Here is a 24,420-nt window from a genome sequence, read left to right as displayed (position 1 = left end):
TCTTCATCGGAGGGAGAGGGCCGGACGGTCGCCAGGTACAGGTCCAACTGTAGCAAAAACCCATTGCACCCAGCGGCCGTCCCATCGAACTCCCTGGGAGCCATGATCCGGATCCCACCTGTACTGGGTTCGGTGGGTGTCGGTAGGGGCGCTGGGTGATAACTTGGTCCTGGTGGGGGTGAAGGAGCGACTCGCTCCCAGCTCTCCAAACGGGCCAGTACCTGGTCCATGGCCGTGCCCAGTCGGTGGAGGAGGCTGGCATGTTGGGAGACTTGTTCCTCCATAGATGGTGTTTCGGCTCCTGCTGACTCCATATTTTGGGTGCGGGATTCTGTCACGGGCGGATAGAACAATTGAAGGATGAGTCAAGCGCAGGAGACTGAGGTCCGTTGGAAAAACGTGATTTAATATATCCAAGGGCAAAATCCATATAAGGCTGGGAGCACAACAGTCAAAAGACTAGAGGGAAGCTCCACTCGAAAAGACAGACGGGGCGTAGCCCGGCAACCCTAATGCCTAGACAATAAGTAGTAAAACAACTACGTACAAACAATACAAACCCTACCACACGTAACAATGAACAATCCCGCACGAATCCTAACTAAACACAGACAAACTAAATACCCCCCCACTAATGACAAACACGAAACAGGTGCAATCAAAAAACAGACATAACCTCTCTAGGGTAGGTGGCACCAAATCGTCCCACCTACGTAACAGCCAGTGTAATCCCGTGGCGCGTTATTCAAAAACCTCAAAAATGCAAAAACTTCAATTTTTCAAACATATGACTATTTTACACAATTTTAAAGACAAGACTCTCGTTAATCTAACCACACTGTCCGATTTCAAAAAGGCTTTACAACGAAAGCAAAACATTAGATACAGAACTCCTCTATGCACTCGATATGTCCGATTTTAAAATAGCTTTTCGGTGAAAGCACATTTTGCAATATTCTCAGTAGATAGCCCGGCATCACAGGGCTAGCTATTTAGACACCCAGCAAGTTTAGCACTCAGCAAAGTCACATTTACTATAAGAAAAATGGTATTACCTTTGCTGTCTTCGTCAGAATGCACTCCCAGGACTTCTACTTCAATAACAAATGTTGGTTTGGTTCAAAACAGCGGCGTTTTGTTCGTGCGTTCAAGACACTATCCGAAAGGGTAAATAAGGGTGACGAGCATGGTGCAATTCGTGACAAAAAAAATCTGAATATTCCATTACCGTACTTCGAAGCATGTCAACCGCTGTTTAAAATCAATTTTTATGCCATTTTTCTCATAAAAAAGCGATAATATTCCGACCGGGAATCTGCGTTTAGGTAAACAGACGAAAGAAAATAAAGCATTCGGTCGACTCGGGCACGCGCCTAAGCCCATAGTACTCTGATCGGCCACTTGCCAAAAGCGATAATGTGTTTCAGCCAGAGGCTGCCTCGATATCGTTCTGCTTTTTCCCGGGCTCTGAGAGCCTATGGGAGCCGTAGGAAGTGTCACATTAGAGCAAAGATCCTCAGTCTTCAATAAAAAGAGCCAAGATGAAACACAGCTTGTCAGACAGGCCACTTCCTGCATGGAATCTTCTCAGGTTTTGGCATGCCATTTGAGTTCTGTTATACTCACAGACACCATTCAAACAGTTTTAGAAACGTTAGGGTGTTTTCTATCCAAAGCCAATAATTATATGCTTATTCTAGTTACTGGGCAGGAGTAGTAACCAGATTAAATCGGGTACGTTTTTTATCCGGCCGTGTCAATACTGCCCCCTAGCCCTAACAGGATAACTAACAGACACTGAAACATAGATCGGTGGCAGCTAGTAGGCCGGCGACGACGACCGCCGAGCACCGCCCGACCGAGGAGAAGCGCCACCTTCTGTGGACGTTGTGACACTGTGAGTCTTACTGGGAAAGTCTCTCAAATCTTTGCACAACTTGATTGTGCAATATTTGCCCATTATTCTTTAAGCTCTTTCAAGGTATTGGGGATCATGGTTAGACAGCAATTTTCAAGTCTTGGCATAGATTTTCCAGCAAGTTTAAGTCAAAACTGTAACTCGGCCATCCGGGAACATTCATTGTCTTCTTGGTAAGCAACTCCAGTGTAGATTTGGCCTTGTGTTGTAGGTTATTGTCCTACTGAATTCTTCTCCCAGTACCTGGTGAAAAGAAGACTGAAGCTGGTTATCCTCTAAGATTTTGCCTGTGCTTAGCTCCATCTCGTATATTTTCATCCTGGAAAAACTCCACTGTTTTTGTATATGTCAAGCATATCCATACCATGATGCAGCCACAACCATGCTTGAAAATAAGGAAGCAGTTACTCAGTGATGGTTGTGTTGGACTTGCCCCAAACCTAAGGCTTTGCATTTAGGCCAAAAAGTGTATTCCTTTGCTGTGTTTTTTTGGAGTGTTATTTTATGTATATTTTGTATATTTTTATTTTCACTTTGATTTAGGTCATTATTGTGGAGTCACTACAGTGTTGTTGATCCATCCTCAGTTTTCTCCCATCACAGCCATTGATCTCTGTTTTAAAATCACCAGTGGCCTCATGGTGACACCCCTGAGCAGTTTCCTTCTTGTCCTGCAGCTCAGTTCAGAAGAACAACTGTGTCTGTGTCTAGGTGGTTTAATACATCATCCACAGCATAATTATTAACTTCACCTTGCTAAAAGAGATATTCAATGTCTGATTTGTTATTGTTACCGATCTACCATCATTGGCTTTCAAAAAGCTCCCTAGACTTTGTAGTTGAATCTGTGCTTGATATTCAATACTTGACTGAGGGAAATGTTAGGAATCAAAAACCTGGTCAAGGTGTGCAGAAATGCTAGATGCAAAATATAAGGTGGACAACTTCTATATTTAAGAGAGAGACAGACAGACAGACAGACAGACAGACAGACAGACAGACAGACAGACAGACAGACAGACAGACAGACAGACAGACAGACAGACAGACAGACAGACAGACAGACAGACAGACAAATGCATATGGGAAGACAGACATGTTCCTCTTAGATGTTCACAGCATATTTCTCACCCTCCAGAGGCGGGCTGACCTACATACTCTTGCCATATTGGTTCACTGTTTCACCCTCCCATGCCATTACATCAAGGCGGAGACCTTGGGGTTGAATAGACTATACATTTGAAACATCTTAAAACCGCTTAAGGACACCCATGGACAATTTTATGGCTCAGGGGCCCAGATTCCACTAAGACCCGTTTTATGGTGACATCTGGCCTCCGAGAGGATACCTAAAGGCCCAATTCCAATAGGGAATAAGCATCGTGTAAAATAATTGACAGAATACACATCTTAACACTTGTAAAATACCCTATACAAACAAGAACATACAGTGCCTTTCGGAAAGTATTCAGACCCCTTGACTTTTTACACATTTTGTTACGTTACAGCCTTATTCTAAAATGGATGAAATAAAAACATTTTCCTCAGCAATCTACACACAATACCCCATAATGACAAAGCAAAAAATGTTTTTTAGGAATGTTCGCAAATGTATAAAACCTTTAAAACAGAAATACCTTTACATTAGTATTCAGACCCTTTGATATGAGACTCGAAATTGAGCTCCGGTGCATCCTGTTTCCATTGAGCATCATTGAGATGTTTCTACAACTTGATTGGAGTCAACCTGTGGTAAATTGAATGGACATTATTTGGAAAGGCGCACACCTGTCTATACAGGGTCCCACAGTTGACAGTGCATGTCAGAGCAAAAACTCCCTAGTCCTTATTGATGACAAGCATACCCATAACATGATGCAGCCACCACCATGCTTGAAAATATGAAGAGTGGTACTCAGTGATGTCTTATGTTGGATATTCTGGACATAAAGTTAATTTCTTTGCCACATTTTGGCAGTTTTACTTTAGTGCCTTATTGGAAACAGGATGCATGTTGTGGAATATTTTTATTCTGTACAAGGTTCCTTCTTTTCACTCTGTCATTTAGGTTAGTATTGTGGAGTAACTACAATGTTTTCGATCCATCCTCAGTTTTCTCATATCACAGCTATTAAAATCTGTAACTGTTTAAAAGTCACCATTGGCCTCAGGATGAAATCCCTGAGCAGTTTCCTTCCTGTCCAGCAACTGATTTAGGAAGGATGCCTATATCTTTGTAGTGACTTGGTGTATTGAGCAAATCAAATGTTATTTGTCACATGCGCCTAATACAACAGGTGTAGACCTTACAGTGAAATGCTTACTTACAAGCCCTTAACCATCAATGCAGTTAAGAAAATACAAAAAAAAGTAAGAAATAAAAGTAACAAATAATTAAAGAGCAGCGGTAAAATAGCAATAGCGAGGCTATATACAGGGGGTACCGTTACAGAGTCAATGTGAGTGGGGGGACCGGTTAGTCGAGGTAATTGAGGTAATATATACATGTAGGTAGAGTTATTAAAGTGACTGTGCATAGATAATAACAGAGAGTAGCAGCAGCGTAGAAGGGGTGGGTGGGGGGGGGGGGGATGCAAATAGTCTGGGTAGCCATTTGATTAGATGTTCAGGAGTCTTATGGCTTGGGGGTAGAAGCTGTTTAGAAGCCTCTTGGACCTAGACTTGGCGCTCCGGTACCGCTTGTCGTGCGGTAGCAGAGAGAACAGTCTATGACTAGGGTGGCTGGAGTCTTTGACAATTTTTAGGGCCTTCCTCTGACACTGCCAGGTATAGAGGTCCTGGATGGCAGGAAGCTTGGCCCCAGTGATGTACTGGGCCGTACGCACTACCCTCTGTAGTGCCTTGCGGTCGGAGGCCGAGCAGTTGCCATTCAGGCAGTGATACAACCCGTCAGGATGCTCTCGATGGTGCAGCTGTATAACCTTTTGAGGATCTGAGGACCCATGGCAAATCTTTTCAGTCTCCAGAGGGGGAATAGGCTTTGTCGTGCCCTCTTCACGACTGTCTTGGTGTGCTTGGACCATGTTAGTTTGTTGGTCATGTGGACGCCAAGGAACTTGAAGCTCTTAACCTGCTCCACTACAGCCCCGTCGATGAGAATGGGGGTGTGCTCGGTCCTCCTTTTCCTTTAGTCCACAATCATCTCCTTTGTCTTGATCACGTTGAGAGAGAGGTTGTTGTCCTTGCACCACACGGTCAGGTCTCTGACCTCCTCCCTATTGGTTGTCTCGTCGTTGTCGGTGATACACCATCCAAAGTGTAATTAATAACTTCACCATGTTCAAAGTGATATTCAATGTTTTTGCAAGGCATTGGAAAACCTTGTGGTTGAATCCGCATGACTGATAAATCTTACAAATAATTCTATGTGTGTTATACAGATATGAGGTAGTCAATCAAAAAACATGTTAAAGACTATTATTGCACACAGAGTGACTTGTTAAGCAAATTTTTACTCCTGAGCTTATTTAGGCTTGCCATAACAAAGAGGTTTAATACTTATTGACTCAAGACATTTCAGATATTAATTTTTAATTGAAGAAGCACTATGCAGAAATCGCTCCTCCATTTCCTTGTTGCTAAAATTGGAATAGTTTGCCTATTTTCAGTTTGTGACAAAATTAGGAAGTATAGTGTACCATCTAAACCGCTGTGAAATATATTTTCCATAACCCAAAATATTGTATTTTCAGCTGTTTGAAGCTGGTGTACAAAACGGAAAGTAAAACAAAAAACTTAAGGATCGGAAGCTTTGACATAGCACACATAGAACAGATCTACAGCTTCTTACTGGTTTTCAATGAGAACGACAGATCAATAACTCACATTTCTATGTGAATTTGTTTGGGTTGAACAAAAAAATGACATTTTAATTTGTAAAAATTCCTAAAAACATAATTCCACTTTGACAATATGGGGTATTGTGTGTGACACAACATCTACATTTAATCCATTTTAAATTCAGGATGTAACACAACAAAATGTGGAAAAAGTCAAGGGGTGTGAATACTTTGAGGTCACTGTAGATAACTTTCCTAACGCACACGTTTTATGAGCTTTAGTTGTTTGTATGACACTAGTCCAGGTACAAACTTTTGCAGCTCCTCTGCCATTTCTGAAGTAAACACTTCAGTAAACACTGGTCTTCAGGAAGAGATTTTAACAGGAAAACCAAGTTATAGTTCTGTGAAATTAGTTTTACATTGAAGGGTGGACACCCATATGCAGTTGTGGAGATAGATCTGAGAGCACAAGAATAAGTAGTATTATAAACTGTGTGGTTCGAGCCCTGAATGCTGATTGGTATACCATGGGTATGACAAAACATGTATTTTTACTGCTCTAATTACATTGGTAACCAGTTTATAATAGCAATAAGGCACCTTGGGGGTTTGTAGTATATGGCCAATATACCACGTCAAAGAGCTGTATCCAGGCACTCAGCGTTGCGTCGTGTCGAAGAACAGCCCTTAGCCATGGTATATTGGCCATATACCACACTTCCTCGGGGCTTATTGCTTAAATTAGTAACACCATCTTGCCCTCTGATTGGCTAAATACATTTGTGCTCATTCCCCTGCAAGTCCTGAAAAAGATTGTGCATTTTAGCCAACAACTGAACTGAAGTTTGGAGCAGAAATTTAGCCAAACTGAACCATTGATCCTGTCTCCTTTATGAATGGAACATTCCTCAGTCCAAGTGAAGAGCCACGTACTACTCCTACTTTGACCTCATGGTGTGCAAGAGCCCAATCCTACAAGTAAACATTTTCCTCCTCTTCCTTTACATAATGTAAAAAGTACATGGTTATCCAACTGGCCATGCTTTATTACATTTGCCTTACTGTTTTAGGAAGTCATGTATATCCTATTTAGTTTATCTACGGTATTATCAGTGCTTGACTTAGGCATGAGCTCACCAGAGCTGAGTACCGCCTCCTCAAATGTAGTAGTGCTTGAGTTCTTGCACCACTTAGCTCAAAAGCCAACAAGCTCTCACAGTCTCATTGCAGAATTAGACGCTCATCCACATTCCCCAAATGTCAAATTTAGAAGTGTTTATGTTGCTCTTGCTGCTCTGTATCATTCCATTTCTCCAAATTTCTAAGTTAAGGGGTTAAGTTTAGGCACATATTCAGAATAGTTAAAGGAAACATCCACCCAAAACCACTCATTCCTTTAATATACAATGTTAAATAGCACTAAGAACAATATTTGTTGTGAACAAATGTTTCATTTTGGCACTATAATAAGTTTGGTAGCAAAAATGGAAAGACGACCAAAGGAGGAATTGGCTTTGGGGGTGACCAGTGAGATATACCTGCTGGAGCGCGTGCTACGAGTGGGTGCTGCTATGGTGACCAGTGAGCTGAGATAAGGCGGGGCTTTACCTAGCAGAGACTTGTAGATAACCTGTAGCCAGTGGGTTTGGCGACGAGTATGAAGCGAGGGCCATCCAACGAGAGCGTACAGGTCGCAATGGTGGGTAGTATATGGGGCTTTGGTGACAAAACGGATGGCACTGTGATAGACTGCATCCAGCTTGTTGAGTAGAGTGTTAGAGGCTATTTTATAGATTTTGGATCAATTGAAAGTGTGGGTTCACAGCTCCAATCCAGATGTGTTGGTCATTACTGAGACGTGGTTAAGGAAGAGTGTTTTGAATACTGATGTTAACCTTTCTGGTTATAACCTTTATCAGCAAGACAGATCTTCCAAAGGTGGGGAAGAGGCAATCTTTACCAAGGATCATCTTCAGTGCTTCGGTTGTCTCCACCAAGTCTGTCCCCAAACAATTTCATTTGCTGGTTTTAAGCATTAAACTTTCAAATAGCTCTTTGTTGACTGTTGCTGGGTGCTATCGTCCTCCATCAGCACCGGCCTGTACCCTACCTGCCCTAAGCTCTCTTCTGGCCCCTTTCATTAAGTCTGAATTTGTCCTGCTAGGTGACCGAAACTGGGACATGCTTAAAACCACCTGACCAAGTCCTAAAGCAATGGGACTCCCTAAATCTTTCTCAGATTATTACCAATCTCATGACTCCAATCACCCAGAAAAGGCTACTTCTCTCGATGTTATCCTCACAAATAATCTTGTTAGATATCAGTCTGGTGTTTTCTGTAATTACCTTAGTAATCACTGTTTTACAGCCTGTGTTCGTAATGGCTGCTCAGTGAAACGACCTGTCCTGATTTGTCATAGACGCTTGCTAAAAAACTTTAATGAGCAAGCCTTCCTTCATGAACTGGCCTCTGTAGAATGGTATTGAATAAGCTTGATCCCCTCTGTCGAAGACGCTTGGACCTTGTTTTTTAAAAATATTTTTAGTGGTATTGTTAACAAACACGCCCCCATAAAGAAAATGAGAATTAAAAACAGGTTCAGCCCCTGGTTCGACTGTGATCTTGCAGAGTTACTCCACCTCAAGAATTGCATTTGGCGAAATGCTCGGCACACGCATACTCAGGCTGACTGGCTATTGTTCAGGCAAATGAGAAATAAGTCCACTCAGGCTATCTGGAAGGCCAAAGTTAGTTACTTTCTGGAGCAGTTCTCTCTCTGTGGGTCTAACCCCAAGAAGTTCTGGAAAACGGACCTGGAGAATAAACCCTCCTCCTCACAGCTACCCATGTCCCTTAATGCTGATTATGTGGTTGTTACTGACAAGAAGCACATGGTTGAGCACTTTAATCACCACTTCATTAAGTCAGGATTCCTATTTGACTCAGCCATGCCTCCTTGCCCATCCAACATTTCCTCATCTCCTACCCCTTCTAATGCGACTATCCCCCATGCTTCTCCCTCTTTTTCCCCTGCCCCGCTACAAAGTTGCTCCCTGCAGGCAGTCACTGAGTCCGAGGTGATAAAGGAGCTCCTTAAACTTGACTCCAAAAAAACATCTGGGTCAGATGGTTTAGACCCTTTCTTCTTTAAGGTTGCTGCCCTTATCGTCGCCAAGCCTATCTCCAACCTTTTTAACCTGTCTCTCCTTTCTGGGGAGGTTCCCATTGCTTGGAAGGCAGCCACAGTTCGTCCTTTATTTATAGGCCTGTTTTGCCCTGTTTATCAAAAGTGTTGGAAAAACTTGTCAATAATCAACTGACTGGCTTTCTTGATGTCTATAGTATTCTCTCGGATATGCAATCTGGTTTCCGCTCAGGTTATGGATGTGTCACTGCAACCTTAAAGGTCCTCAATGATGTCACCATTGCCCTTGATTCTAAGCAATATTGTGCTGCTATTTTTATTGACTTGGCCAAAGCTTTTGATACGGTAGAACATTCCATTCTTGTGGGCCGGCTAAGGAATATTGATGTCTCTGAGGCGTCTTTGGCCTGGTTTGCTAACTACTTCTCTCAAAGAGTGCAGTGTATAAAGTCAGAAAATCTGCTGTCTCAGCCACTGCCTGTCACCAAGGGAGTACCCCAAGGCTCGATCCTAGGCCCCATGCTCTTCTCAATTTACATCAACAACATAGCTCAGGCAGTATGCAGCTCTCTCATCCATTTATATGCAGATGTTACAGTCTTATACTCAGCTGGCCCCTCCCTGGATTTTGTGTTAAATGCTCTACAACAATGCTTTCTTAGTGTCCAACAAGCTTTCTCTAACCTTAACCTTGTTCTGAACACCTCCAAAACAAAGGTCATGTGGTTTGGTAAGAAGAATGCCCCTCTTCCCCAAGTGTTATTGCTACCTCTGAGGGTTTAGAGCTTGAGGTAGTCACCCCATACAAGTACTTGGGAGTATGGCTAGACGGTGCACTGTCCTTCTCTCAGCACATATCAAAGCTGCAGGCTAAAATTAAATGTAGACTTGGTTTCCTCTATCGTAATCGCTCCTCTTTCCCCCCAGCTGCCAAACTAACCCTGATTCAGATGACCATCCTACCCATGCTAGATTATGGAGACATAATTTATAGATCGGCAGGTAAGGGTACTCTCGAGCGGCTAGATGTGCTTTACCATTCGGCCATCAGATTTGCCACCAATGCTCCTTATAGGACAAATCACTGCACTATATACTCCTCTGTAAACTGGTAATCTCTCTATACCCGTCGCAAGAACCACCTCTTAGGCCTCACTCCCCCCTATCTGAGATATTTACTGCAGCCCTCATCCTCCACATACATTCTCCTCATCCTCCACGTTCTGACAGTCACATTCTGTTAACGGTCCCGAAAGTACACACATCCCTGGGTCGCTCCTCTTGTCAGTTCGCTGCAGCTAGCGACTGGAACGAGCTGCAACAAACACTCAAACTGGACAGTTTTATCTCAATCTCTTCATTCAAAGACTCAATCATGGACACTCTTACTGACAGTAGTGGCTGCTTTGCATGATGTATTGTTGTCTCTACCTTCTTGCCCTTTGTGCTGTTGTCTGTGCCCAATAATGTTGTGTTGCTACCATGCTGTGTTATCATGTGTTGCTGCCTTGCTATGTTGTTGTATTAGGTCTCTATTCATGTAGTGCTGTGTTGTCTCTCTTGCTGTGATGTGTGTTTTGTCCTATATTTATATTGTGTTTATTTATTTATTTTAATCCCAGGCCCCCGTCCCTGCAGGAGGCCTTTTGCGTTTTGGTAGGCCGACATTGTAAATAAGAATTTGTACTTAACTGACTTGCCTAGTTAAATAAAAAAAATTACACACACACACACACACACACACACACACACACACACACACACACACACACACACACACACACACACACACACACACACACACACACACACACACACACACACACCACACACACACACACACACACACACACACACACACACACACACACACACACACACACACACACACACACACACAGTTACATTTAACATTTACAGTTAGATATTACATTTACATTTACATTTTAGTCATTTAGCAGACGCTCTCATCCAGAGCGACTTACAGTAGTGAATGCATACATTTCATACATTTTTTCCCAGTACTGGTCCCTCGTGGGAATCAAACCCACAACCCTGGCGTTGCAAACACCATGCTCTACCAACTGAGCCACACATGGACTCATTGTTCTGATTTGATGACTATAGCCTTGTTCACACTGGCAGTTTAAAGTGACTCAAATCCAATTTTCATACATATCCCATTACAATCTGTTACTTTTCCTGCAGTCTAAACAGCCCAAAATCACATGGAATCAGATAATTCAACACACATTTCAAACCTTCACATATACATTCATGTACATACTACCTCAACTAGCCCGACCAACCAGTGCCCCCGCACATTGGCTAACCGGGCTATCTGCATTGTGTCCCGCCACACGCCAACCTCTCTTTTACGCTACTGCTACTCTCTGTTTATTATATATGCATAGTCACTTTAACCATATCTACATGTACATACCACCTCAAATCAGCCTGACTAACCGGTGTCTGTATGTAGCCTCGCTACTGTTAAAGCCTTGCTTCTGTGTATAGCCTCGCTACTGTTATTTTTCACTGTCTTTTTACTGTTGTTTTTATTTCTTTACTTAACTATTGTTCACCTTATACCTTTTTTCACTGTTGGTTAGAGCCTGTAAGTAAGCAGTTCACTGTAAGGTCTACACCCGTTGTATTCGGCGCACGTGACAAATAAACTTTGATTTGAAACCACCTTCTTAGGTGGTTTGAAATCAGATACAAATCTGATTCCTAGCCATGCAACTTTTCTGAATGGTAAAATATGATCTATTTGCGCCAAAATGTTTTTGTTTTTATACTGTTATTAGGCATATCTTGTTGCCTGTTAGCTGCTCTGTTGACAGTTTGACAAGAACAAACTGTAGGTAACTAGCTTGTTAATTGTTTACAAACAAATGAGTGAATGTGCTAGAAAGACAAACAGCTACCTAGCTAGATAGTTGACTGCTGTGGCTAGACAAAAAGGACTCATTTTAAAAGGCTTTAAGTGTTGTTACACTATGACACTCTAGATATTACCGCACTGTTAGAGCTAGAAACAAAAGCATTTCGCTACACCTGAAATTACATCTGCTAAATATGTGTATGTGACCAATAACGTGATTTGATTTAGTAAATGTTTTTATATTTAGCAGCTCCCATTTAGGCAACGCATTTAACCGCTTCGCCAGTCCAAATATCCACACTCCTTTCATGTCACATTAACATATTTTCGCCTATTGAGAACTGAGCTTCCTACTTTACTCATAACATTACTGTCCTTTACATTAGTTGAAAAATATCCTCAAACTTTGTCGTGCTAGTTAGAATTTCCTTGATTCGCTGGTAGGGAAGGGTGGGGGAAATTGTTTGAAAGTTGCATGCTCACTATTAGTAAGGTGAGACCGGGGGAAGTTGTAACATTTGTATTTTTATCTATTATAGACCTGTTTGTGTTTGTGATCCTTTGTAAAGTTGCTATTTCTTCACCATTCAGAATGTCTAAAGAATCCATATGTTGTCCTGAAATATGAACACAGAAATACTGGACATTTGAACTCTTATTATGGGGGCGATTTGACACAATTACAATCATGGTCTTGGAATTGGACATGCATTTTTCTGGTCTCGGTCTTGGTCTTGAATCAATCTTTAGGTGGTCTTGAACACAACACTGCCGGAACCCAAAATGAGTACCGGCATCTATTTTAGTCTAAATCAAGCACTGGGTATAATTAAACCAAAATTGTTATCAACCATTGTTGCAACATTTGTGCTAACCTTTGTGATAGAAAATGTAGCTGCTGGGTGTGTTCAAATAACATTGCTGAACTTATACACACTAATACAAACTGCTTGTGATGTTCTTGGTGACAAAGGTGACAATCTTCTCAGTGACAAGGGTGTCGAACAAAGGGGCTTGCACAATATTCCAGTCTTTTTTATGAAACATTTAAAAGAATCTAAAAGTTTCCCCCCCCAAAAAATCAAACAGACCACACTATCAAGCAAATGGTGTTCATTTTTATACTTTACGTAGCTTAGTACATTTCTACAGTAATCATAATAGACAGGGTAACCCAGGGACTACACAACAGCTGACTGTGTATCAGCAGATCAGTCATAAGTGACTGCTAGGTACTGCTTTCTATGAGGGATTCTGCCTTACGAAGCCAGGCAGGTCCAACTATTTGAAACATATACTTGCACTATAAAAGCCATCTTAGAAACTAGCTTGCAGAGCACAGAGCTTGACACCAGTGACATCCAACACAGTTGAGCAAATTAATTCAAATAATAATTCATGCAAATACTGGTAAAAACAGAGCCTTCGGAGCTTTAAAACTAGTTCAACCAGTAAGGAATCGCATATAATATAAAAGTTCAAAATACAGTTTACATACTGTAGGCGGTGGACTGAGCAGGTTAGAAATTACATTTTCATTACATTTTCAGACTTTGGCATTGAAAGCATTACACACCAATCCATAAATGATAAACCATATTGAATGCTTTCCCACTGAGACATAGAGGGGGTCAATGGATATGACGATAACCAAGTGATATAACTCAAAAACAGCATACCATGCTGTTGTCCAATGGTTAAAGGGGCAATGTGCGGTTTTAACAACAACAAAGCCACCACCCCCTGCCACTGTTATTTGGTACACAACTGAGGGATGGGGCTTGAGAAGTGTAACAGTCTCAAATTCAGAGAGCTATGGATGGAAGAACTGACCATCCATGATATCAAAACTATAGTTATAACCATCTTTTGAGGCTATAAAGTATTTATTTTATTTTTTACAATTGCATAATTTACAAACAATTGAGTAAAACAAGCTTATATTTTGAGTTCTGATGGGGTATGACAGATGAACTAAGCTGATGGGACATTTTACAAGTCATATTCTTCAAGAATCAACGGGTATATACACTACTGGTCAAAAGTTTTCAAACATCTACTCATTCAATGGTTTTTCTTTATTTTTACTATTTCTACATTTAGAATAATAGTGAAGACATCAAAACTATTAAATAACACATATGGAATTATGTAGTAAGCAAAAAAGTGTTAAATAGCCACCCTTTGCCTTGATGACAGCTTTGCACACTCTTGGCATTCTCTCAACCAGCTTCATGAGGTAGTCACCTGGAATTCATTTAAATTAACAGCTTTGCCTTCTTAAAAGTTAATTTGTGGAATTTCTTTCCTTCTTAATGCGTTTGAGCCAATCAGTTGTGTTGTGACAAGGTAGACGTGGTTTACAGAAGATAGCCCTATTTGGTAAAATACCAAGTCCATATAGCTCAAATAACAAAGAGAAACAACAGTCCATCATTACTTTAAGACATGAAGGTCAGTCAATATGGAAATTTCAAGAACTTTGTAGTCGCAAAAACCATCAAGCGCTATGATGAAACTGGCTCTTATGAAGACCGCCACAGGAATGGAAGACCCAGAGTTACCTCTGCTGCAGAGGATAAGTTCATTAGAGTTACCAGCCTCTGAAATTGCATCCCAAATAAATGCTTCACAGAGTTCAAGTAACAGACACATCTCAGCATCAACTGTTCAGAAGAGAATGCGTGAATCAGGCCTTCATGGTCGAATTGCTGCTAAGAAACCACTACTAAAGGTCACCAATAAGAAGAAGAGACTTGTTTGGGCCAAGAAACACGAGCAATGGACATTAGACCGGTGGAAAATTGTCCTTTGGTCTGGAGTCCAAATTGGAGATTTTTGGTTCCATCCGCTGTGTCTTTGTGAGACGCGGTGTGGGTGAACGGATGATCTCCGCATGTGTATTTCTCACCGTAAAGCAGGGAGGAGGAGGTGTTATGGTGTGGGGGTGCTTTCCTGGTGACACTGCCTGTGATTTATTTAGAATTCAAGGCACACTTAACCAGCATGGCTACCACAGCATTCTGCAGTGATAAGCCATCCCATCTGGTTTGGGCTTAGTGGGACTATCATTTGTTTTTCAACAGGACAATGACCCAACACACCTCCAGGCTGTGTAAGGGCTATTTTACCAAGAAGGAGAGTGATGGAGTGCTGTATCAGATGACCTGGCCTCCACAATCCCCCGACCTCAACCAAATTGAGATGGTTTGTGATGAGTCGTACTGAGACAAGGAAAAGCAGCCAACAAGTGCTCAGCATATGTGGAAACTCCTTCAAGACTGTTGTAAAAGCATTCCAGGTGAAGCTGGTTGAGAGAATGCCAAGCGTGTGCAAAGCTGTCATCAAGGCAAGGGTGGCTATTTGAAGAATCTCAAATCTCAAATATATTTTGATTTGTTTAACACTTTTTTTTGTTACTACATGATTCCTTATGTGTTATTTCATAGTGTTGATGTCATCACTATTATTCTGCAATGTAGAAAATAGTAAAAATAAAGAAAAACCCTGAGTAGGTTTTCTAAAACATTTGACTGGTAGTGTATAATTAATTTAAAAGTCTAAAATGGATGTAGCAATCACAGATAGCCACTTTAAAAAAAGGGACATAATGTCCTGTGGCATTAAAATAACAGTATTACATATATACTGTATATATACACATACATTTTTTGTGCAAATACACATGATTATTCATGCATACATTTGGTTTATCTAGCACACTGTCATTCTGATTTAATAATTCTAATAAAGCATTCCAAATGAAAAAAGTGGTCCAACTATTTGAAAGCTATTCTTGTACTGTTTATGATTAATACATTTTCTATGGTGATTCTAATTGTATTATTTGGAAATGATTGTTAGTATATAAAACAGATCCTCAAACAGATAATAATTAAACAACCCAGAGAGTGACAGATATTACATTGCAGTCAACAATACCAGTGCGTCCAGTGTGTCTAGGAGCACAATCATTTTCAAATATATTGCACATTTAGTTGTGCATTTAGCTGATGAGATTGGATTTTTCAGTTCCCCTTTGTAGATAGCAGTGGTCCATTGTCCACACTGTAGAGTCTCTGCTTATTTACACAGTAATCCATGTTGGTAAACTTAGTCAAGTTTTTGTTCCCAAAATCCTTAATATTTTACATGCATATAGTCCATTCGGAGAAACCCTCTAATATAGAAACCTGAGAATAATATTTATGTTGGTTAGCTAGTGATCCCTCTCTGACCTGTGGTTTTAGACTTTAGGGGAATGGACATAGTTACAAGACAAGTTCTAGAGGAAAATGTGCAATGGTCTTTCTCCGTACTCACTCATCCTTCCGATCCCTGGTTAAGGCGCCATCTAACAAAATACAGAATAATAAGCAGAAAACATGAGCTCAGATGAAGGCAAGCAGGTGAGATTGAAAACAATTAGGTACCTCGGTTACAATAGGTACCTTTAATTTTAATTTGGTTAAATTGCTACTGGCCTATTGATGCAGCAGGGTACTTTACCTCAAAGCGGCTGTAGACTTTCCTCCCCTTTCGCATGCTATCGATTCTCTGAAGAAGCTTCTCCCTCTCCTGAGAAGTTCTAGCCGGGCCTCCGATCTGTCGTCGGACTGATGCTTCCTCCTTACTACTAACACCCCGGTCAGCCTCATCCTGTTTGGCATCATCAGTGACAGCAGATTCTTTAGTGAGTTCTGTCCTGCTCTGGCTGTTAGCAGAAATCTGCTCTAATAGGAGCTTTGTGTCATCTCTTAGGTTGCTGCTTGAGAATACATTGGCAGTAGATGAATGGTAGTGGGACTGGCTTACTTTAGGTTGCTTCAATGGGGGTGATATGGGATTGCTTTGATCTATTGTGCTCTCTGGTTTCATAGTGCTGTTATTCTCTTTGGTCTCATCAGGACTCTGCAGTCCATGGGAGGCAGATTCTCCAGGAGCAGTTTTGCTCTTAGTTTCAGGATCACCTGCTATCTTCTCACCTTTAGAAGCTGTAGAACTTCCCGCTTTTTGCTCCTTGTTAAGTTTACTTGGTTTGTCCTCCTTACTGTTATGCACAATGATGGGTGGAGCTGGGGCAGTGTCAAGAGAGGCAGTGGATTCAGTTGGGTTTGAGTTGCTTGATGGGACGAATTCCACAAGGACAGGGTTGAAGGGTGAGGTAGGTTCAGTTAGGGTATGATTAGGAGAGGAACAAGATTCATTTAGGGTGAGGTTTGGATAAGTTCTCGACTTTGTTTGGCCAGGCTTGGGACACACAACTGACCCACATGTAAGGAAGGAGTGTGATTTTGTTGGGGTTGTGTTAGAAGATGCACTTGATTCTGTTAGGGTAAGGCCAGTAGATGCACTTGGTTCTGTTGGGGTGGTGCTAGGAAGAGGGTTGAGTTCTCTTGGTGTTGGATTGGTAGAAGCACTAGATTCTGTTGGGGTAGGCTCGGGAGGAGAGCTAGATTTTGTTGGTGTGAGGATGGGAGATTTGTTGGTTTCTTCCATGACATGCTTTGAAGATGGAGGTGAAGAGTTGTAAGAGTCATTGGACACTGTAGCGGGCTTTGGAGAGGAGTTGCATGCTGTTTTGGAACGTTTGAGTGACAAAACCGACTCATGTTGGCCAGGACAAGGGGAGGAATAGGATTTCATTGGTTTGGTCTTAGGAGAGGATGACCTCAACTCAGTTGTGGCAATTGTAGACAATGACTCCTTGGTGGAGGGCTTGGGAGAGGTGTTAGATTCCATTGGTGTTGGTGAAATAGACCCAACTAAGGTGGACTTGGGTAAGAAACTACATTCTGTTTGGGTAGGGTTTGGCGGAGGGATAAATTCTGTTGCAGGAATTGAGGATGAGCAAGATTGCATTGTGGTAGGGCTGAGAGATTCCTTGGAATCTGTTAAGTCCTGTTTATGAGACACACCTGGCTCAGATTGGGTGGGGCTCAGAGGTATGTTGGACTCTACTGTGATAGGTTTAGAGGATGGTAATGGCTGCTTTGACATGGGGATAGATGAACTGGGCTCCTTAAAGGTGGGGGTAAGGGCTGAGCTCAACTCCTTTGCTGCATTTTTTGATGAAGTGAGACTAGTTGAGCTTAAACTTTTTGGTGTCGGATATGAAGATGAGCTAGCTTCTGTTAGTGTGAGTGGAAGAGACGGGTTTAGCTCATTTGAAGCAGGATTGAATGACTTTGGTTTCTTTGGAGATAGTTTATATACACTGAAATCCTTTGGGGCGATGTTAAAGGTACACTCTTTTGCGGTGCTCTTAAGAAATGTACTTGTATCTCCAGGGTTAACTTTAGACACACTTTGGTTCCGACTGTTCTTCAGCTCAATCTTCTCAGTATCAGTAGAGACTCTAAGTAGTCCATCGACACAAGATAATTTATCTCTGAGGAATGTTTTGGAGTCACTTTTGGGAAGTTGAAGGTCTTGCTGTTCTTTATTTTTAGAATGGTGTTCTTTGACATCAAGTAATGAGCCACATTTTGCCATGGATGTTTTGTTCTCCTGTAACACTGGTGAAGTCTCCAGTGTTTCTGATGATGCTTCTGTTGATGTAGCTGTCTTTTTTATTGAAGTATCTGCTGGATAAAGTGGGGCTTCTGTTGATGTTGTTGGCTTTTTGGTGGAAGTATCTGATGGATTAGGAGGTGCCTCTGTTGATGGAGCTGGCTTATTGGTTGAAGTATCTGCTGGAGCTGGCTTATTGGTTGAAGTATCTGCTGGAGCTGGCTTATTGGTTGAAGTATCTGCTGGAGCTGGCTTATTGGTTGAAGTATCTGCTGGATTTGGTGTGGCTATTGGAAGGTTAGGTTCTATCCTTGTGACTGGTTCCTTAATTTTCAAGTCAAATGGAGTCACTGGTTTTACAGGAGCTTTTTCAGCGCCGCTCTCAGACTCCGCAGCCTTTGCAGCTTTTCGTTTGGCAGCCAACTCTTTAAAAAAAAAAAGCCTACTGTCTGGATCATTCATATCTATATAGGATTTATTGCTCAATGAAGATGCCTGGTGTGCTGATTGTATGGTTTTGGGTTTCTCAACTTGAGCAGGTTTGGATGGATGTGCAGATTGTACCGTTTTGGTTTGTTCTTCACGGGCAGGATTAGGCTGTTCCATTGAAGAAACCTTGTCAGTGCTCACAGGAAGATACTTTGTCAATTCCTTATCACCTGAATCAGTAGTGATGTCCTCAGATTTCAAAGACTCTATGGTTGAATTATCAACTATTGCTGACTTAAGTCTCCATTCAAAAGGATCTCTTGTAATGGATCTTCTTTTTCCCAAAACCTGAGCGGTCAAGGATAATCTAGATTGGTCATCTTCCTCATTGGCAGTTTCCTCACAGTCTTGGCCAGAGTTACATTTCTGTTCCTGTGAGATATGCTGCTCTAGTTGTGAGCTGAAGATTAGTGAGGATCTTAGTCTAGAGGTCCTTTGGATAGCAGGATTGAACCTCCTACGGAATGACTCTTCTCTTTTGGGCTCTTTTACATCCATCTCCTCTGATTTGTCACCTTCAGTGGTTGATGACAACTCCGAAGGTGGTGTTAGTGTTGTTCGGGCATCTGTTTCCAAGCTAACAAGAATGTCTAGTGTTCTTGAGTGTTCTGGGCAGATGGGCTTGTTTAACCTGAGCCCTGGAATCTTGGGTAACTCTTTGGCACTAAACCTGGGATCTGATACCAGTGGAGCAAATAATTTGCCTTGAGATGGATTAAGGGGCTCTTGAAAGGGGTCATTTCCCATAGGCTGTGGAATGTCTTCCTCTCCTGCATCATCATATGCACTAAGGTATGAGCTGATCCTCCAATCTCGCATCCCCTGCTTTGCACTGGGATCCTGTGTTTTACAGTCTGAACCAGACCTGACAAAAAATGATTTCTGTTCAAATGGGTTTTGTTGTGTTGGGGAGGTCTGACAGGCATGAGGCTGGCCCGTGCTCAGTCTTTTGGGGTTTGACTGACTAAAGGGACCCTCTCTTGGACTTGATAATTTGTTTGAGCCATGTCCCAGCTCCACAGCAAGGTTTGAAGATGACAAATAATTCAGTACAGGGTCATAGTTGTCTCGTGGCTCTATCGCTATTCCATGTGGGTACCCAGACTCAGAATACTGATCCATCAGAGGGTACCCTTGGTCCCTGAATTGATCGTAGCTGCTATAACCTGGTTCTAGCCCTGTTCTCTGATAGTGATGCTGTTCCCTATGTATCTTCCTGTTCTGGGTTGCCATATCCCCCTCAAAGCTGTGAATGGCTTGGTGCTGCATGAATTGAGAGGAGGAATGTCTGGCATTACTGTGCCTTTTAGTGCCAGCAAACTCCATTGTGTTTGACTGCATCATGGGGTGACCTTGTGCCATAAAAGACTGCTGCTCCAGTTTAAATTGCTGGGAGGAGTACTTGTTGCTGTACATATCTAGTGGACCCTGATCTAGTGAACTGTGGACGGGCTCACACCTTCCAGGAGGCATCATTTTCTGAACCATATCCATGCGGTCATCAGAGGAATGTCTAGCCCATTCTACAGGACGAGAGCTCTCTATGGGGAGGAACTTTCTGGGATCTCTGAACAATAGTGTCCGATCACTGCTGTATTGGCTGTCAGATAAACTGCTGTAGTGTGGCATTGGAACAAGGACATTTTCCGGTACCAAAGGTTGGGACTGTGCAAACAGGATCCGGAACTCCTCATCAAAAGTAGTCACAAGCTGTCCAAGGAAGAGGTGAGCCATGCAACGGTGAAGCTTCTCAAAAGACCACATGAAGCTGCGGGCAGAGAGATTCATTAAATTTCATTACACATAATTAAGCAACATATATGTATTACAATGGAATAAGGAACTCAACTCCATTACTATGCAATTACAAAACAAATCAATTAAAGCTATCAATTCCATAAATGCTACTTTTTTCAGTAATAGGCTCAGAGAACCCATCTTCCTCATTGGCAGTTTCCAGTATTTACATAGGCACTATTTAAACCCCCACACTGAGCAAGTTCGGCCCACAGATCTCCCCCATTTGCTCTAAATGCCTAACAGGCATTAGGTCTTATTTTCACTGTTTATGGACATGTCCGAAGATTGCGTTTTACTCAAGAATGTTCAAAGATCCAGGATTATTTTTACTCAATATACAGCATGATCCATTCGTGTTGGATAGAAATGAACAACACATTTAGGAAAAACTGCTTTTGTGCTCAAGTGCTCAACATATGTGGGAACTCCTTCAAGACTTGTAAAAGCTGGTTGAGAAGCTGGTTGAGAGAATGCCAAGAGTGTGCAAAGCTGTCATCAAGGCATAGGGTGGCTACTTTGAAGAATTTCAAATATAAAATATTTTTTGTTTAACCTGTTAGGGCTAGGGGGCAGTATTTACACGGCCGGATAAAAAACGTACCCGATTTAATCTGGTTATTACCCACTGCCCAGAAACTAGAATATGCATATAATTATTGGCTTTGGATAGAAAACACCCTAAAGTTTCTAAAACTGTTTGAATGGTGTCTGTGAGTATAACAGAACTCATATGGCAGGCAAAAACCTGAGAAGATTCTGTACAGGATGTGCCCTCTCTGACCATTCCTTGGGCTTCTTGACTCTTTTTATTGAAAACTTAGGATCTTTGCTGTAACGTGACACTTCCTACGGCTCCCATAGGCTCTCAGAACCCGGGAAAAAGCTGAATGACATCTTTGCAGCCCCTGGCTGAAAAACATTAGCGCCTTTGGTAAGTGGTCTATCAGAGGACAATGAGACTGAGGCGCGTGCACGAGGCGACCCCATGTAAAACAGAGATTCCCGGTCGGAATATTATCGCTTTTTTACGAGAAAAATGGCATAAAAATTGATTTTAAACAACGGTTGACATGCTTCGAAGTACGGTAATGGAATATTTAGAATTTTTTTGTCACGAAACGCGTCGGGCGCGTCACCCTTCTTTACACTTCGGATAGTGTCTTGAACGCACTAACAAAACAGAGGATATTTGAACATAACTATGGATTATTTTGAACCAAACCAACATTTGTTATTGAAGTAGAAGTCCTGGGAGTGCATTCTGACGAAGAACAGCAAAGGTAATAACATTTTTCTTATAGTAAATTTTTAAATCGGACATAGCGAGTGCATAAAGGAGTTCTGTATCTATAATTCTTAAAATAATTGTTATGTTTTTTGTGAACGTTTATCGTGAGTAATTTAGTAAATTCACCGGAAGTTTGCGGGGGGTATGCTAGTTCTGAACGTCACATGCTAATGTAAAAAGCTGGTTTTTGATATAAATATGAACTTGACTGAACAAAACATGCATGTATTGTATAACATAATGTCCTAGGATTGTCGTCTGATGAAGATCATCAAAGGTTAGTGCTGCATTTAGCTGTGGTTTGGGTTTATGTGACATTATATGCTAGCTTGAAAAATGGGTGTCTGATTATTTCTGGCTGGGTACTCTGCTGACATAATCTAATGTTTTGCTTTCGTTGTAAAGCCTTTTTGAAATCGGACAGTGTGGTTAGATTAACGAGAGTCTTGTCTTTAAAATGGTGTAAAATAGTCATATGTTTGAGAAATTGAAGTAATAGCATTTCTAAGGTATTTGAATAACGCGCCACAGGATTCCACTGGCTGTTACGTAGGTGGGACGATTTCGTCCCACCTTCCCTAGAGAGGTTAACAGTTTTTTGGTTACTATATGATTCCATATGTGTTATTTCATAGTTTTGATGTCTTCACTATTATTCTACAATGTAGGAAATAGTAAAAATACAGAAAAACCCTGGAATGAGTAGGTGTGTCCAAACTTTCGACTGGTACTGTATGTAGGAGCAGGTGAAATACTCTTTGTATTTGTTTTTTTCTGGGTGCATCTCCGACGGCCTGTACAGGTCGGAAGCTCATGAGCACAATCTGGTTGGTGTCGTAAAGGACCCGAACTGTATCACTATTATTGCTCTTTGTCAATTGTTTGTCAGTGTTGTTTTGTCTCCTATTGTATGAATTTGTTGTTTATGGATGCTGTGTGGCTTGTCTGCCACCAGGTGGCACGTTTTGTTTTGCACTTAAAAAAATAAACTCCAATAAAAATATATGAAAGAAACATCAATACTAATGTTATGTATTTGTTACTACACAGGTGTAAGAGCAACTTAATGTAGTAATTTTCAGATCCACATGACTAAATGTCAGGTTTGAGAAATCATGCAACATTTGTACAAATTTGAAACACTTCGTATCCCATTCTTCATTATTGAACCCTCACCTATAGTTTCCACTCAGGACTGCCCTGCAGTCTGTCAGCAAGAAGCGATCCATCATCTGACCCTTGAAGGTCTTCCCAGAGCGACAGTGATAGGTGACCCCTGACACAGTTCTGACACGCATGAACTGCAAGATAAAAACATGTTCTCATTAGATGTTCTCCAAAGAAACTATGAAATAAGTGAGAAGCTGTTCAGAAATACCTCAAAGAAGTTAAAGCTAAAGTAACTCATTTGAGATATTATTTATTTATCCTAGTAATTAGAATCAAAAACGTTAGCTTATTATACTGGCTACCAGTATAATAAGTTGACAGCTAACGTTTTAAAACATTTAAGCGTATTTTGTATTACTGGTTAATATACGCTAAATAGCTAGTTATCTAACTAACTAGCAACTTGGCTAGCAAGCTAGTTCCAGTTAGTTATCTGATCATGAATGAAGCAGGTAGAGTAGCTAATGTTAACTTGTGGTATGTTGCTAGGGACTCTTTTGGAAGAAGCTAGCTAGCTAACGAAGAACAACAAAGAATATCTAGTTAACAGAAGAAAAGAAAGAGAAAATCAGGACAGAAGAAAAAGGATATCAAAGTGAAACAGTTCTCTAAAGACACAGGAGACAATAATACAAGAAACAACACTTCTGTAGCTTGTCGACTATGTGTCTGTCTATCCCTGTTCTCTCCTCTCTGCACAGGCCATACAAACGCTTCACACCGCGTGGCCGCTGCCACTCTAACCTGGTGGTCCCAGCGCGCACGACCCACGTGGAGTTCCAGGTCTCCGGCAGCCTCTGGAACTGCCGGTCTGCAGCCAACAAGGCTGAGTTCATCTCAGCCTATGCTACCCTCCAGTCCCTAGACTTACTGGCGCTGACGGAAACATGGATTACCACAGATAACACTGCTACTCCTACTGCTCTCTCTTCGTCTGCCCACGTGTTCTCGCATACCCCTAGAGCATCGAGCCAGCGGGGTGGTGGCACTGGAATCCTCATCTCTCCCAAGTGGACATTCTCTCTTTCTCCCCTGACCCATCTGTCTATCTCCTCATTTGAATTCCATGCTGTCACAGTTACCAGCCCTTTCAAGCTTAACATCCTTATCATTTATCGCCCTCCAGGTTCCCTTGGAGAGTTCATCAATGAGCTTGACGCCTTGATAAGTTCCTTTCCTGAGGATGGCTCACCTCTCACAGTTCTGGGTGACTTTAACCTCCCCACGTCTACCTTTGACTCATTCCTCTCTGCCTCCTTCTTTCCACTCCTCTCCTCTTTTGACCTCACCCTCTCACCTTCCCCCCCTACTCACAAGGCAGGCAATACGCTTGACCTCATCTTTACTAGATGCTGTTCTTCCACTAATCTCATTGCAACTCCCCTCCAAATCTCCGACCACTACCT

General features: G+C 41.8%; 1 protein-coding gene across 4 annotated transcripts in view; it reads right to left on the bottom strand.

The window, feature by feature from the left end:
* The window catches only part of LOC106576836 (protein FAM83H), a 69,250-nt gene that overhangs the window by 4,937 nt on the left and 39,893 nt on the right, over positions 1 to 24,420 (bottom strand). For 2 of the 4 annotated variants that reach the window (XM_014154286.3, XM_014154287.3), the window contains exons 4-6: positions 23,021 to 23,145; positions 16,264 to 20,524; positions 12,853 to 16,108 (exon numbers count right to left, since the gene is read on the bottom strand). The exons of 1 other annotated variant lie outside the window; for it this stretch is intronic. In XM_014154286.3, the coding sequence (XP_014009761.1) occupies positions 16,097 to 16,108; positions 16,264 to 20,524; positions 23,021 to 23,145 (4,398 nt within the window). In that variant the 3' untranslated portion in view covers positions 12,853 to 16,096. Of the gene's footprint in view, positions 1 to 12,852; positions 16,109 to 16,263; positions 20,525 to 23,020; positions 23,146 to 24,420 lie in introns of those variants that run through there. One more of the 4 variants, XM_014154289.3, reaches the window with a different exon arrangement.

Source organism: Salmo salar, chromosome 18 (genome assembly GCF_965601325.2).
Source record: "Salmo salar chromosome 18, fSalSal1, whole genome shotgun sequence".
NCBI classification, from domain to species: Eukaryota; Metazoa; Chordata; class Actinopteri; order Salmoniformes; family Salmonidae; genus Salmo; species Salmo salar.
This window is presented reverse-complemented; position numbering and strand designations above follow the sequence as displayed.